The sequence below is a fragment of the Neomonachus schauinslandi genome, chromosome 16, assembly GCF_002201575.2.
Source record: "Neomonachus schauinslandi chromosome 16, ASM220157v2, whole genome shotgun sequence".
Lineage (NCBI taxonomy): Eukaryota > Metazoa > Chordata > Mammalia > Carnivora > Phocidae > Neomonachus > Neomonachus schauinslandi.
Window position 1 is genome coordinate 3104703 of NC_058418.1, and position 15352 is coordinate 3120054.

A 15352-nucleotide genomic window follows, 5' to 3' on the forward strand; every position below is an offset into this window, starting at 1 on the left:
CCGCCCCGCCGCCCGCCCGCGCCGTGCTCGACTCCACCAACGCCGACGGCATCAGCGCCCTGCACCAGGTCAGCGCCCCGGCCCCTTCCGGGAGCTGGCCCGTCCTGGGTCCGAGCCTCCTCGGACATCTTCCCAGCCTGAGTCACGGTTGCCAGTCCTGGTCTGCGCACCCCCGCCTTCCCCTTCCACCCACCTCGAGCTCCCCGCTTCCAGTCTTGAGCCTCTTCAACCGGCCCTGGTCTTTGCCACCCTGCGCCGCCCACTCTCTGGACCCGAGCCACTGCTGACAGCCTCAGTCTGCTCCACGCCACCGGTCCTTGTCGTTGTCACGTCGCGCCGCCTTCTCCCGACCCTGAGCGCGCTTTGCTAGTCTCGTCTACCCCCTCTGGCCCACTGACTTTCCCCTTTCCAGGCAGGTACCGCTCTCACTGAGGAGCATCCTCTTCTCTCTCTGGCGCCTCTGGGGCTTCCTCCCCTGGTCCCTTCCCCGGGCCACCTGTTTGGCTAGGCCCAGATCTTCCGTGTTGCTGCTTTCTGATTCGTGCTCCTTCCCTATGCCTTCCCACCTTTGGGCAGTGCCATCAGTTGCTGGGTGAGGATGCTCTTTCTTGAGCCACTTTCTTTTAGGCTTGGTTTCCTCGTCTGGGTCACCTCATCCTATCTCCACTCCGATACCATCTGCATTTTCTTTCTGGAGGCTGTGCCACCTCTTGTCTCCCATAGTAGGCCTCGTGTGGGGGATCTTTGTCCTTCTCCAGGCACCTCCTTGTCCTCTCGCCCCTTCCCTTGGGTAGGCCTGTATCCTTGCCCTTTTTCTGGGGAACCTCAAAGCACCCACCTTTCTATCTTTGGTCATCTTGCTTCCTCTGCCTGATGCCTTCTCCTGTGCGTTTGAGCAGCTTCTCTCCCATACACTGTGATCTCTCTGGCTTTCATCATGTCACCTCCACAAGGCTTCTAGAACTCTGCTGGTCCTCTCCTCCACAACCTGGTCCCCGTGCCTTTCCAAGACTCACTGATTGTTGCCTCCAGTGTTTCTGTGTCCCAGAACTGGGGCCACCTCATGCCCCAGGATTCTCTCTGGTTTTGGATGCATTTATCTATTCCCCCACAGTGGGACCACCAGGGACAGGACTGGCCACGGAAGAGCGTCCACCCCCTGTCTCATCCCTGAGACCATCTCCTTCCCGGGTCAGTCCTCAGTCCTCCCCTCCCTGCCAGAACCCACAGGGTTTGGTAATTGGTGGAACCAGAGAAGACCCTGGGAAGGACAGGTTGGTGGGGGAAGCAGGGATGTTGGAAGAGGTCCACTTCTCAGGTCTGCACAAAGAGGAGAGGAGCAGTTGAGGAAGAACAGAATTGGTCCTAAGTTCTAATCCCAGTTTCTCAGCTTTGTGGCCTCGAGTTACTGTCCATTCTGTGCCTCAGTTTCCTTTTCTGTGCAGCAGGGCTAGCGGTCTGTCCCTTCCTGGCAGGGCTCTTGCGAAGGAGGGAGATCGCATGTGTGGAAATCCCTTCAGGAAGTAGCGTAGGCGTTTAGCTGGGGAGTTCCTGCCACCTGGTCTAAGTGCCAACCCTCCCCTTTTTCTCTTTCCCAATACCCAGACCTGTCCCCTACAGAGTCCCTAGTGCTATCTGGGAACTTTTCTTCCTCCTCTGGGTGGAAGGCTTCCCCGAGGCCTTGTAAGTTCTCCGAGTACTTGGCAAGCCCAGGAGAGAGGCCTCAGGCTCCCGTGTCCCCCTTCCTCCGCCATCATCCATGCCTTGGCTCTCTTGGACTTTCCCTCAGGGGCTCTTAGTCCTCTCTTCAGGCTGACCTCCCTTCCCCGGCATCCGCCTGGGCCTGGACCCTTGCAAAAGGCCACTCTGACCTTGCCTATCAAGCTGCCTTTTCAGGTGAAATCTTTTCCCCTCTCCAGGCAAGCACTTGGTAAACTCACTTTGCAGGAGGCCTGAAGGGTTAGGGCTTTGGAGGTTCAGAGAGGGGAAGTTCCCGCCTCAGGTCACATGGCCAACAAGCAGGAGAGCTGGGGTTGGGTCAGGCCTGGCGTGGGGTGACCAACTCATGGTGGTTTGCATGAGACTGGTCTGGTTTTAGCAGTGAAAGTCCTAGGTCTCAGGCAACCCCTGTCCCAGACTCCTGGGCCTTGTCTGGGTGAGTCCTGGGGCCGTGGTTTCCTTTCTGACTCCTCCCTGGAGTGGGTCCCCAGGCATCAGGCCCCTGCCCTGGTTGTGTGCCTAGGAGTTCTCAAATCCCAGTGCCTGCTTCAGGTGGGTTAGTTAACCGCTTGGTAAAGCTGATAGACTCTCCTCTCCCCACAAAATTGCCTTGTGAATTAGTGGCTAGGTCTGGGGTCTGGAGTAGAAGGGATTGGGAGCCACAGTTCTTAGGTCTGAATAGGGAGGATGCAAGCTGGGACTCCTGAGCCCGGGTGGGGGGAAGGGGCTGGGACTCCTGGGTCTGGGTGGGGGTGGGGGTTGGACTCCTGGGTCTGGGTGAGGGGGGGTGTCGTCTGGATTCTTGAATCCCTGGTGCCCAGGCCTCGGGCATCTTTCACATGGATTCCTGTGCCTGGCCAGGTCCTTGAAAGGGAAAGGCCCATCTCCCTCCTCAACCGCCCCCCCCATCACCATGACAACCGGGTGGAAATAAACGGAGCTGAGTTCATCCCGTTCCCAGGGCATGTGTGGCCCCCCTTTCACGGCCCGAGTTTCCATGACTTCATGCTCTTGGCCCTCATGGCCTCCTCCCCCTTCTCCAGATGGGCGGTTTTGGAGAGATGAGGGAGTTGGGGGGTTAATTTACCCTGAGAACCCAGGAATCCAGGCCCACCCCTTCCCTTGACCCAGCGCAGGTCCCAGTGCCCACCCCGTGTTTACATGTGCCCCGGGACTATAAATTTCTTCTCTGTCCCCACTTGCTGGGCCTACTTGGGCCAGGGCTCCTGTCTCCCTGAGACTGATTTCTTCCTCTGCTGTACAGAGCCCTGACAGCAGGAAGATCAGGGAGGATCTTCCCAAGTGTGGACCCCTTGGCACAGTACTCCATGCATTAGGCCCTCGGTGCATGGGAGCTGCGTCTTGGGCCCCAGGCTCTAGGCACATGCTAACTCAGCCATCTCTGCCCCTTTAGGAGTCTTGTCCAGGACCCTCATTCTGCCCCACCTTCCCAGGGACTTGGTGACTTTACCAGCCCTGCACAGCCTTGGGCCTCAGGGGCCTGGCCTCTCGCCTCAAGGTGCAAGTCAGGGCCATGGTCAGTTCCTGGAGTGTATCTCCTGGGCCCGTGGGAGGACGGGCTGGGGACCTGGCTCCTGGGTCTGAGGGAGGAGGGGGCTGGGAGCCTGGACTCCTGGATCTGAGGGAGGAGGGCTGGGGTCTGGACTCCTGGGTCTGAGGGAGGAGGGGGTGGGGGGCTGGGCTCCCGGGGGCGGGGGGGGGGGGGGGCTGGGGGTCTGGACTTCTGGGTCTGAGGGAGGAGGGCCTGGGGGTCTGGACTCCTGGGTCTGAGGGAGGAGGGATCCATTACTGGAAGCCCCGTCCTGTTGATGGGGACTGGGGTATATCATATCTAACAAAGCACCATTCAGGATTTCTAAACCTGGAGAAAAGTCCCCCTCTCTTTATCCAATTCCTGTTTGTAGGAATTTGGGTGTCCTGTAGTCATGGTCTCTGCTGAGCTCCAGATGCCCAGCTGACGACCTAACCTTTGGGAAGACAGGGGTGTCATAAGTAGCTGGGTGGGTGAACGGGCCTGCAGGGGTAGGGCTGGTGCCTTCCAGGCTCTGTCCCAGGGACATCAGGGTCTTTCCCTTGAGTGTCACAACTGCTTGTCCCCTGGATCTGTCTCATGGCCCCTGCGGGAGTCCTGTCTGCTGGGCACAAGGTGTGTGGGTGGAGCAAGGGCTGACCGCCGTGTCCTCTGCACCCCAGGCCTGCATCGATGAGAACCTGGAGGTGGTGCGCTTCCTGGTGGAGCAGGGTGCCACGGTGAACCAGGCAGACAACGAGGGCTGGACGCCCCTGCACGTGGCTGCCTCCTGTGGTTATCTGGACATCGCTAGGTAAGGCAGGGGTGGGTATGTGGGATCCCATGGGGGCCGGAGCTCAGCCCCCTCAGCCCTGACCTCCCTACGCCACCCCTGCCCCCAGGTACCTCCTGAGCCACGGGGCCAACATTGCCGCTGTCAACAGCGATGGGGACCTGCCCCTGGACTTGGCCGAGTCGGATGCCATGGAGGGGCTGCTGAAGGCGGAGATCGCCTACCGAGGTGGGCCCTGGGTGCTGACTGCGGGCACGGGGAGCAGGCAGCCGGGGCTCACAGGCCAGTGGCTCCGCGTCCTGGGATTCTCTGACTCTGTGCTTCGGTTTCCTTTCCTGTGCAGTGGGGGTGTGAGTCCTGTCCCCAGGCTTGCTCGGGACATGAAGTGAGCGATTCTATGCAGTGCTTGGGTCACCACTGGGCACAGAATAAGAGCCCAAGCCGCCAGTGACCCCCGTTGCCACTTCACCCCTTGAGTAGGTGAGGAAATGAGGTGAGGTTTGTCCGGAGGTCCCTGGGCGAGATTGTCTTCTTGAGGGCGAGCGGAGGCGTGCAGGGGTCCTGGGGGATTGGCCTTGCCACGCACAGGGTCAGTGCACCCCAGTGGTCTTTCGTATGGCCCCAGACTCCCCGAAACTTTGCATATGGCCACAGTCATATTTCGAGAGAGAACATGTGTTGTTTCTAGCACGTTCTCAGAGGGGCTTGCGACCAAACGTACTCCCCCCAGAACAGCCGTCTGGGACCAGCTGATGCGTGGGGTGTGTGGGGCAGGCTGTGGCCTGATGGATCTGGAAGCAGAGAATACGGGTCGGGGATGTGGTCCGGGTTCGGCGAGGCAGCCGTTGAGGTGTGAGTGCAGGGTCTGGGGGTCTGGACGGCCATGTGGCAGGTTCAGGGCGGCTGCTGTAGGGCAGGCCCTGGGGCGTTGAAGGTAACACCCAGATCCCCGGCTTGGCTTGGGCAGGTTAAGGGAGGGCCCCGTGGGCTGGGCGTCTGGGGTCAGGGCGCCCTGCTTTGCTTAGAAGGGGGACTGCACAAAGCTAAGGCAGAGATGAGCTTCCCAAAGCTTCAAACTTGGAGAGAGGTTGGGGCAGTCTTTGGGGAGTGCCCACGTGACCCTCACTGGGCTCCGCCGGGCGTTTTAGCAGCTCTGTGGAGATGTGGTGCGTAGCCCATATGGTTCTCCGTGCAAGCGTGTGGTCCGCCGGTCTTTCAGTGCGTTCAGTGTGGTGTGTCCGTCAGCACTTTGCTTTACAGGGTTTCAATCATCACCCCACTGCCCCCGGCCCTGGGAGACCACTCAGCTCTCTGTCCCCATGCGCTTGCCCGTCTTGGATGTTTCGTACAAATGAAATCACGCGGTATAGATTGATTGGTTTGTCTCGTTTTGGCACATCTGCAGTCACTCTGCCTCTCCCCCTCCCCTCACTCTACATAAATAGCTCCCCCCCTCCTTCCTCCCTTCCCGTTTTCTTCCCTTCCTGGCTACCTCCCTCTTTCCCAGCCATCTTGAGAACACGTTGCAGACGTGTCCCCATCCTGCCGTGGGAGCTGGTGTCTCCTCCAACAAGGACACGGGATGTCACATTGTTACTCCTCTGTCGGCCTTGGGGCCTTGAGGACCTTGAGGCTATGCTCTTACTGGCTACTTGTGGCCTCCCCTCCCGTTCAGGCCCTCCTGGAGCCATGCCCTGCCTGCCCTTGGTCCTCATGTCCCCCAGCTTCCCCTCGCCTTCCTCACCCTGCCTCGTTTACACAGCGTGTCCCTCAGCCTGCACTGGGCGGCTGCTTCTCCAGGAGATTCAGGTTTGCATTTTTGGCAGGAACTTCCTCAGGGCGTCACTCCGGAGACAGGCGCTGTGTGTCTGGTCCGTTGCTGTTGACGTTAGCCTTGAACCCCATGGAGAGGCATTGGCCAGGTGACTTCACTGTGGAGGCATCTTCCTTCCTTTGTGATTAGAAGTAGTCTGCAGGGCAGTGCTTGGCGGCGGCTGCCATGGGAGCCCCCGCAGCCTGGCTCAGGCCGCCGAGGCGTTCGGACAGCCGCGTGCACAGCAGCATTGTTCACAGTAGCGAAAAGGTGGACGCAGCCCAGGTGTCCATCAGCGGACAAATGGATAAACGATATGTGGTATGTGCATACAGTGGAATAGTGTTCAGCCTTAAAAAGGCAAGAGATTCTGACACACGCTACAGTGGGAACGAACCTTGAGGACATGCTCAGTGAGGTAAGTCAGGCACAAGAAGCACAAATACCGTATGATTCCACTTACGTGAGGAATGTGACTAAAGCGGTCACATCTGTAGAGACAAAAAGTAGAACAGGGGGCGCCAGGGGCTGGCGTAGGGGGAAATGGGGAGTTGCTGTTTAGTGGGGACTGAGTTTCAGTTTTGCTAGGTAAGTGTTCTGGAGAAGGATGGTGGTGGTGGTTGTACAACAGTGTGAACGTACTTAATACCACTGAACTGTGCATTTAAAAAGGGGTTAAGATGGTAACTTCTATGTGTATTTTTACCACAGTCAAAAAAAAAAAAAAAAGAATTTATGGGCTATGTAACTGAAGTCCAGGAATTATGCAGGCTTCAGGCATGGTTTGATCCAGGGGTACAAAGTCAAAACTGTCACTGCACTGGACTCTGCATTGACCTCATAGGCAGATTCTCTCAACGGGGTACATAGCACAGCTTCCAACAGCTCAGGCTGATACTCCAGCTGAACCAGAACTAGACTTCCTCAGTTGTCTGAGCTGCCAGCCTCGGTCTGAGCCAGCCCTGAGCCAGTCACTAGGGCAAGAGGGATGGGTGGTTAGATCTGGTGACGTGGCCACCTACGGAGCCCCGCCGTGGGTGCAGTCACGTTGGAGCTGTGTGGGGTGGACGCAGGGTGAGGATAGTGAAGACGTTACAAAGGAGGGACAGTAGATACCAGCAAGGCCAGCAGCAGCCCCGACATGCCGCGGATGCTGCCCCCAGCCACAGGCCAGGCCTCGGGGACACAGTCCGGCCACCGTGTCCTGTGCACACAGCACCCTCCGGCCACTTTGCCCACAGGGACACAGGACTGGGCAGGAGGGGAGCGTCTGGCAGGCCCTCCCGCCCTAGGATGAGAATCTCGTTAGCAGGCGTGAGAGGCGGGGGCCGGCACCAAAGGAAGAATGGATAAATCACTAATCGGTAAATGCATGATCTGAGCAGGGCTGGCAAGCTTTCTCTGTGAAGGACCACACAGGAAACATTTGAGATGTCGTGGGAGGTACTGTCGTGTTGCCACTGTCCCCCGTGGCTGCTTCCCCACTACAGCTGGCGGCGATGTGTAAGTGGTGGGCATGGCTGTGTTCCAATAAAACTTTATTTATAAACACAGATGCTTTCCACAATCGGCAGATCTTAGTGACAGGAAGTAGATCTGTGGTTGCCAGGGGCTGGTGGTGGGAGGTACAGGGAATGACTGCTTCGCGGGTACGAGGTTTCCTTTTGGGATGATGGGAAAGTTCTGGAAATGGATGGGGGTCGATGGTTGCACATTGTGAATCTCCTAAATGCCACTGAATTGCACGGTTTAAAATAGCAAAATCGGCACGTTTTACGTTACCTTTATCTTGCCATCGCCGTAACAAGGTGAAAAACCAGACAGGTTTGCCACCCCTGGTCAAGAGCTCCATCAATAAACACAGGCAGGTCTCACCAAAAGACAGGTTGCAGAAGGATGTGTGTGAACATGCTGAAGGATACTAACGTTGAATAAAAGGTCAGCAGGCCCCACCCTTCCCTGCCCAAGGAAGGCACACGCGTCTATAATAGGATTGAAGGGGATTCCCTTTAAGGAAGTTGTGGGATGAGGAGTGTCCCTGAGTGCCCAGCACTCCCCTGGCCTCTCCACCCCGGCCTGGGCCTCCAGGTGGGCCTTCACCAACTAAACATTCCTTGAACGGCTGCCAAGCAGCCGAGTCCCTGCCAAACTGGAGACCCAGAGGTGCTCGCGCTGGACGTAAGGCCCGAGTGCCCAGGTGCCACCAGGTGGCGCAGCCGTGCCCCCGGATCTCGATGGCTTCCTGCTGCAGTGGGCCGCGCACTCTGGGATCCCGTGTGTAGACTCAGGGCAGAAGTTTACAGGATATATAGTAAGGATAAAGCCAAGTGCATGTTCACGAGAGCAAGTTGGTGATGGTGGTGACCTCGGGGGCCGCAGGGAGCAGGTGAGATCGCTGAGGGGCACACGGGGTGTGCGTTGTCTCTGTCCTCTTTTAACGTTTTAAACCCAAGTGGTGGTACCCTGGGGTTTTTTTGCCAGTGCTGTCCTGTGGAAAGCCAGTGTAAGCCATGAGCATAAATGAAATTTTTTAAGTAGGTGCAGTTAAAATAGTAAAAAGAAACAGGTAAAATTAATTTTAATAATATATTTTCTTTAACTCCATATGCCCAAGGTGTTATCATATCAGCTTTCACCAGTATAAAGAAAACTATTCAGGGGGCGCCTGGGTGGCTCAGTCGGTTAAGCATCCAGCTCTTGATGTCAGCTCAGGTCTTGATCTTGGGGTTGTGAGATCGAGCCCCATGTTGGGCTCTGTGCCGGGTGTGGAGCCAACTTGAGATTCTTTTTCTCCCTCTACCCGGCTCGTGCTCTCCTCGCTCTCTCTCTAAAAAAAAAAAAAAAAAAAAATCTATTCATGGGTTGTTGCACGCTCTTTTCCCCCCACACATGGAAATCCAGCATGTACTTTACGTTCACGACACATCTGAGTTCGGACTAGGTACGGTTCATGTGCTCAGTAGCTGCATGTGGCTGACGGCTGTTGAGCAGGACGGCTGAGCTCCATGCAGCACTTTGTTGAGTGTGAGATATTGCAGTTGGAAAAGCGGTAGACACCAGTCAACTTGCAGGAGAAAGATGAGACATTCCCTGGAAATGACCATGTTTGACTCGTGTCTCAATGGTTTATACCGTGCACACTGCGGATTCTCGGTGATGGTCAGCAGATACTATTCCAGCCTCAGGCTGCCTGTTTCGATCCAAAGTCCACTGACGTGCAAAGTCGTAACTTGCCTTTTGCATCCACAAATACAGTACAACTTTTCCAGGAAACCAAAGGAAATGGTGAAAATGACCAATGGAGAAGCATGCTGGCCTCTCACCAGCTTGTCCTAGGTGACAGCACGGCTGTGAACAGGAGTTAGCTCCGGGGGAGGAAAGAAGCTGTAACCTCAGTGACTGGTGGCTCCTGGCTTGGTTTGCCCTACTCACGGGTGACAGAGATGGTCGCGACAAAGTGCGTGAAGATGCAGGGCTAAGGATTTTACTGGTGATGCTAGGGAGAGTTAGATGTCATCAGACGCTGGGTTTGCTCTGTAAACTTGAGGTTTTATACTTAAAGATAATGATAAAGGTGGCACTTTGGTTGAAATGGGAGAAGGCCTGCGATCTCCGTTCTCCCCGCCCCCAGCAGCGACCTGGAACCCAGGTGGGGAAATCCAGGTCCTCCGAGTCCCAGAGGAGCAGGCCAACTGAGAGGGACCGGGCAGGGCCGCAGCCCCATGCCTCCTGGAGCTGGAGGCGTGAGTCCCACCTAATGCCCCTTCTTGTCCTCCCAGGTGTGGATGTGGAGGCGGCCAAACGGGCCGAGGAGGAATTACTGCTTCATGACACCAGGTGCTGGCTGAACGGGGGTGCCATGCCAGAGGCCCGGCACCCCCGAACGGGGGCCTCTGCCCTGCACGTGGCTGCTGCTAAGGGCTACATCGAAGTGATGAGGTGAGCTGGGCTGGCGTAGTCCTCCCTTTTCCCTGCTCCTTGCCTTGGGCCCATGTGTTCCTTCTCTCAGCCTTACACCTTCCTGTGGATTTTTTAAGTTACGTATGTAGGCTATTTCCCTTTAAATACAGCTTTGCCATGTCCACAGGTCCTGATGTGTAGGCTCTTCGCTGTCATTCAGTTTAAAACATTTCCAGCTTGTAGTCTTTTTTCTGTGACCCATGGATTATCTAGAAGTATGTCGTTAATTTCAGATGCACGGGATTTTCTAGTCATCGTTTCATTACTCGTTTCCTGGCTTGATCGCACTGTGCTTAGACAGCGGGTGCTGTATGATTCCAGATTTCTGAAATCCTCTGAGGTTTGCTTTATACCCCAGTACGTGTGAGATGGGAAAGAGCCGTGCTGTCAAGTATAGCGTTCTATATAGGTTATTAGGCCAGCTTTGTAGTTGTGCTATTTAAATTCTCTGTATTCTTAGAGATTTTTTTTTCCATCTGTGTACTCCGTCAGTTACTATGAGAGGTGTAAAAAAAAATTTTTTTTAAGATTTAATTTTTAAGTAATCTCTGCACCCAGCATGGGGCTCAGATTTACAACCCTGAGATTGAGTCGCATGCTCTACAATTGAGCCAGCCAGGCATCTCCTAAAATTTCCTATTATGCTTGTGGATTTTGCTTGTTCATCCTTTAGTTCTAGCAGTCTTTATTTCTGTATTTCAAAGCCAGGTTATTTGGCGCGTATGTATTTTACATTGCATGTATTCAAACAGCGCATGTTCCTCACCTGGGCCTCATCTGTGTTTGGCTGCCTTACCCCTTTCTATTGGGGTGGTTGGTTCCAGTTGTTATCCTCAGACTCCCTCTTCTCTCTTTGTGATTTATACTTTATTTTTAGTCTGAAAGTGGAGTAGGGTTGAATCCCTCATCTCTGCTCACTTCTGTGTTGGACTTTTAGGCAGGTCTTCCAGTGAGGAGTAGCTCCAGGCTCATGTCCTAGTTACTCACCTGCTCTGAAAGTAGAATGCTTTGTCCTCTGTACTTGCAGCAAAAGATCTGGTCTGATGCTCGTGGACCGCGTTGGGCACCTGCCCGTCTCAGAGCTAGTCCCTGTGGCAAGGGGGATGGGATACTGTAAATGGTCAGGCCCAGTCATGCGCTTAGCCCTTCCCTGTTCTGCCTAATGGCTTCCACCCCTGAGTCTCAGGTGGCTGCTTCACCTCCTGCCATCGCATCTCTATCCCAGACAGCAGAAAGGAGGAGAGGGCAAAAGGAGCAAATGTCAGTTTCCTTTTAGAAGAACAATCCAGGAGGGACATGCACACTTAATGCTGACACCCCATTTGCCAGATCACCTGGCATTTATCTGGTATTACCACCATCCCAGTTACTCACCTGGCCACTCACAGCTGCCAGGAAGACCGGGACATTCCTCTTCAGTCAGGTGACAGTGTGGCCAGCCGAGAGTCAACATTGTTACTAACAGGAGGAGAGTCCCTATTTGGAGGCAGCCTCACTCTCTGCCCCAGAACTGAAATGCTTTGGATGCAGACATATTCTCTGAGTCTCATTTCATTACTGCTCCTCAGATTGGCTTCTATTTACAACTAAACCCATCAACTGCATTTTTAGGACAACGTAACTGACATTCTCCTAATTGGAGATGAATGACAGAGTAGAGGTGTGCACTGTGCAGTTATTTGATGTGATTCACTCAGCACTGACTTACTGAGCACCTGCTGTATGCCAGGCCGTCTTTTAGGGCTGGGGATACACGGGCCAATGGGACAGGTCTGGGCCCATGTGCAGCCCCCAGCTTTGCTGGGGAGACAGGTGAGCAAGGAAGCAGGCCAGATCCGAGGGCCCTGAGTGCATGGAGGGGCTGCCATTCTCCACGCTGGTGACCTGGGGCTGGATGACTCCAGGTTCATCGTACGTCATTGAGCAGCATCCCTAGGCTCTACGCTGGGTGCCAGGAACACCCCCACCACAGTCATGACAACCAGCCATATCTGGGCATCGCCGAGTGCCCCCGGGCGGCCAGCACTGTCCATGGTTGAAACCACGGGCCTAGAAGGGTATAAATAGGGCAGTGGGAGGAGTGAATGGCATGAGCTCTGGCCTGGGGACAGCTGGTGACCGACCACGTGAGCCTCCACCCCCAGACAGAGGGCCGAAGGGGGGCGTCCTTGGGGAGATAGCGGGCGCCCAGTGTGGCTGCAGCAAGTGAGCTCCGGGAAAGTGAGTCGCGAGGTCAGCAGGGCCACACAGGGGTGCTTTGATTTGAAAAGCCTCCTTAGTAAGTATCTCCTCTCTCCATCCTCTCACCTTGCATTAGCTCTTTCCCACTGACACAGAGCCTGATACCAGCTGTGCACAATTGCCCTGGGCCTGTAACCCTGCCTTCCCCCAAAACCTGTGCTCTGAGATGCTGATTATCGTAGACTCATCAAAGCCAGGCTTCCTCAACCTCGCCACTCGTGGCGTTTTGGACCAGATTAGCCTTTGCTGTGGGGCCATCCTCCGCACTGTAGGATGTTGGTAGGATCCCTGGCACGCACCCCCAAGTTGTGACAACCAGCAACGTGTCCAGACACTGCCGGGTGGTCCTGGCGGGCAGTATCGCCTTGGCTGAGAACTGCCACCCTCAGCCGGCGGGTTCCTAGAACAGTACTGCCCCGAGGCTGCCCCTTCTGGGGCCTCAGTCTTTTCACAGGCTCTAGGGCTGTCTGTCCCACAACCAGGGGTGACAGTCCAGAGAGTGTACCCCCTCCTGCAAGTACAAGGAGCAGGGTTCTGGAGGCCACCTGCTGGCCGGGGGAGGGGCTCTTCACCACCTGCCTGGGATCGGTTCAGTGACGTCATGGGTCACAGCGCCGCGAGCCCTTGTCAGCCGTTGGTGCAGAACCCCTGTCTTGGTCCTTGACTGTAAGCCTTCCTGGCCCCCAGACTGCTCCTTCAGGCTGGCTACGACCCGGAGCTCCGGGATGGGGACGGCTGGACCCCCCTGCATGCGGCGGCCCACTGGGGTGTGGAGGATGCCTGCCGCCTGCTGGCTGAGCACGGTGGGGGCATGGATTCGCTGACCCACGCGGTGAGGGCCAGGCTGCTTGGCGATGGGGGGGAGTGAGGGTGGGGAGGGCCCCCCCCTCACCTCCTTCATTCTCTGCCCCCTCTCTTCCTCCCCCTCCATCAGGGGCAGCGTCCCTGTGACCTGGCTGATGAAGAGGTGCTGAGTCTGTTGGAGGAGCTGGCCCGGAAGCAGGAGGATGTGAGTCTCAGGCGCGCCCTCCCTCCTGGCAGCCCGCCGAGGGAGGCCTCCCTGCTCCTTCCCAGCTGGTGACAGTCAGGAAGAGGAGTTGGGGGGAGGGGATGGGGTCTGGGGCCCAGTCACACCTTGGGATACAGATGACGATTATCTGTCCCAGGCTCAGGCTGGGCCTCATCAGCCCTGGGATGCAGCCCAACCAGCGTGGAGCCAGGCCTTGTTGCTGGAAAAATGCAGAATGAAGGGATGAACGGCCTGGACTCTGTGCTCTGAATCACAGCTCTGCCATGGATTTGCTGTGTGAGCTCGGGCTGGTCACTTAACCCCTCTGAGCCTCCGTTTCCTCACCTGTAAAATGGGGATAATGGTGTGTGCACCTTTTTGAGGAGTTGTGTGGAGCATATGCTATCCTACGAGGAGTATGTACGTTACTGAACAAGGACATTTAGAACGCTGCTTGGCAGATGGTAAGCCCTGTTGGTAGCAAGCAGCATCTCCTGGGGGCCAGGCCCTAGCCTGGAGCTTCCCGTGAGTGGCAGGTAGATGGACACAGATCCCTCTGTTTAAAGGTTGGTCATGGTTCTGGCTTGGTGGTCGGCTTCTCAGACCCAGGGCACGTGCTCGGGTTTGAGGGAACGGCATGTGCCAAGCCTGAGGCAGGGGAGCCCTGGGACAGGGGCACACCCGAAGGACCTTGAATGCCAGGCTGAGGAGCAGCGTCAGGCTGAGGGTGAAGATGATGGGGCCACAGCGGGGTTTGTAGAGGGTGAGGCAGGGTCAGCCCTCGGGGAGGGGGAGAACAGACCTGTATGCGCGTTTCCATCCTGGAGGGGAATCCTCCTGCACATGGGGCTTGCCTGGATAGGCCAGGGTCGGGGGTAGGGGGGGCGGGGAATGACTGGCTGTTCTAAGGAAGGAACTGTTGTGCAGAGGCTGGGCCATTGCCCAGCGAGCCGTAGAGAGGAGGCAGGGGCTCCTGGGTCTGAGCACCAGGCCAGTGTCCCTGGTGAGCAGGGCACCCTGGGAGTAAGAGGGGACGAGATCAGAGGTGGATGTGAGAACTCGAGGGGCCACATGCCGCACAGCCATCTGCAACACACTCCGATGAGCCCACAGACCCTCCATGCCCACCCCTGGAGTGGAGTGTACTGCAGCTGGAGCATCCTTGAGCTTAGACGAGCAGAGCTGTGTGTGCTGGCCCTGGACGCTGGGGCTGTGGGGCCCTCCCAGCAGTGTGCTTTCTCCCTTGCAGCTGCGGAACCAGAAGGAGGCCTCCCAGAGCAGAAGCCAGGAGCCCCAGGTGCCTTCCAGCAGCAAACACCGAAGGTAGTAGGTGGGCACATGGGTGGGTGGGCTGGAGTCTCCCAGGGCTTGGACCCCAACACCCTCCCCTTCCCACCAGGAGCTCTGTGTGTCGTCTGAGCAGCCGAGAGAAGATCTCCCTCCAGGACCTGTCCAAGGAACGCCGGCCTGGGGGTGCAGGGGGGCCGCCAATACAGGACGAGGATGAGGGAGAAGAAGGCCTCACCGGTGAGGGGCCAGTCTGGGTTTCTGAATCTAGGAAGAGGAAGCTGGAGCCTGGACTCCTGGGGTTGGGGAAGGAGGGGCTGGGGGGCCTGGACTCCCAGGTCTGAGGGAGGAGGGGGCTGGGGGCCTGGACTCCCGGGTCTGAGGGAGGAGGGGCTGGGGGCCTGGACTCCTGGGTCCGAGGGAGGAGGGAGCTGGGGGCCTGGACTCCCGGGTCCGAGGGAGGAGGGGGCTGGGAGTCTGGACTCCTGGGTCCGAGGGGGGGGGGGTGGGGGCCTGGACTCTTGGGTCTGAGAGAGGAGGAGGGGGCTGGTGTCTGGACTCCTGGGTCTGAGGAAGGAGGGGCTGGGGTCCTGGACTCCTAGGTCTGAGGGAGGAGGGCCCGAGGGCTTGACCTCAGTCCTGAGGGGCTGGGCCCTGAGCTCGGGGACCCCTGACTACCCCCGCACTGCAGGGTGTGACTCTGACCGACCTGAAGGAAGCAGAGAAGGTAGCAGGGAAGGCCCCAGAGCCAGAGAAGTTGAGCCTACAGAGCCTGGTGAGAGGGATCAGGTGAGCAGGTGGTGGGTGGTATAAGACACCCTGTCTTCTGATCTCTCTGACCTCCCTGCTCTTCTTCCCCAGGACCCATCTGGGCGTCCCCGAATCCCTGGGGTGGAGAACTCTGACGGCCCTGCCCAGAGAGGTGAGGTCTGCTTTCTGGGATGAGGTCCTCCTGCTCCCTGGCCTCCCCATCTCTCCTGCTGCAGTTTTCCTGGGGGT

At 57.1% G+C, this 15352-nt stretch overlaps 1 protein-coding gene across 1 annotated transcript; it reads left to right on the plus strand.

Annotated features, from left to right (window-relative positions):
* Positions 1–5: 5 nt before the first annotated feature.
* PPP1R12C (protein phosphatase 1 regulatory subunit 12C) lies at positions 6–15298 on the plus strand (the record flags this gene model as incomplete). Its single annotated transcript, XM_044911334.1, has 10 exons — positions 6–68; positions 3934–4064; positions 4153–4271; positions 9636–9795; positions 12745–12889; positions 12992–13066; positions 14316–14389; positions 14466–14691; positions 15045–15128; positions 15215–15298. Coding segments are annotated over 10 exons (1161 nt in total), but the record flags the coding sequence as incomplete, so codon positions are not given.
* Positions 15299–15352: the final 54 nt, after the last annotated feature.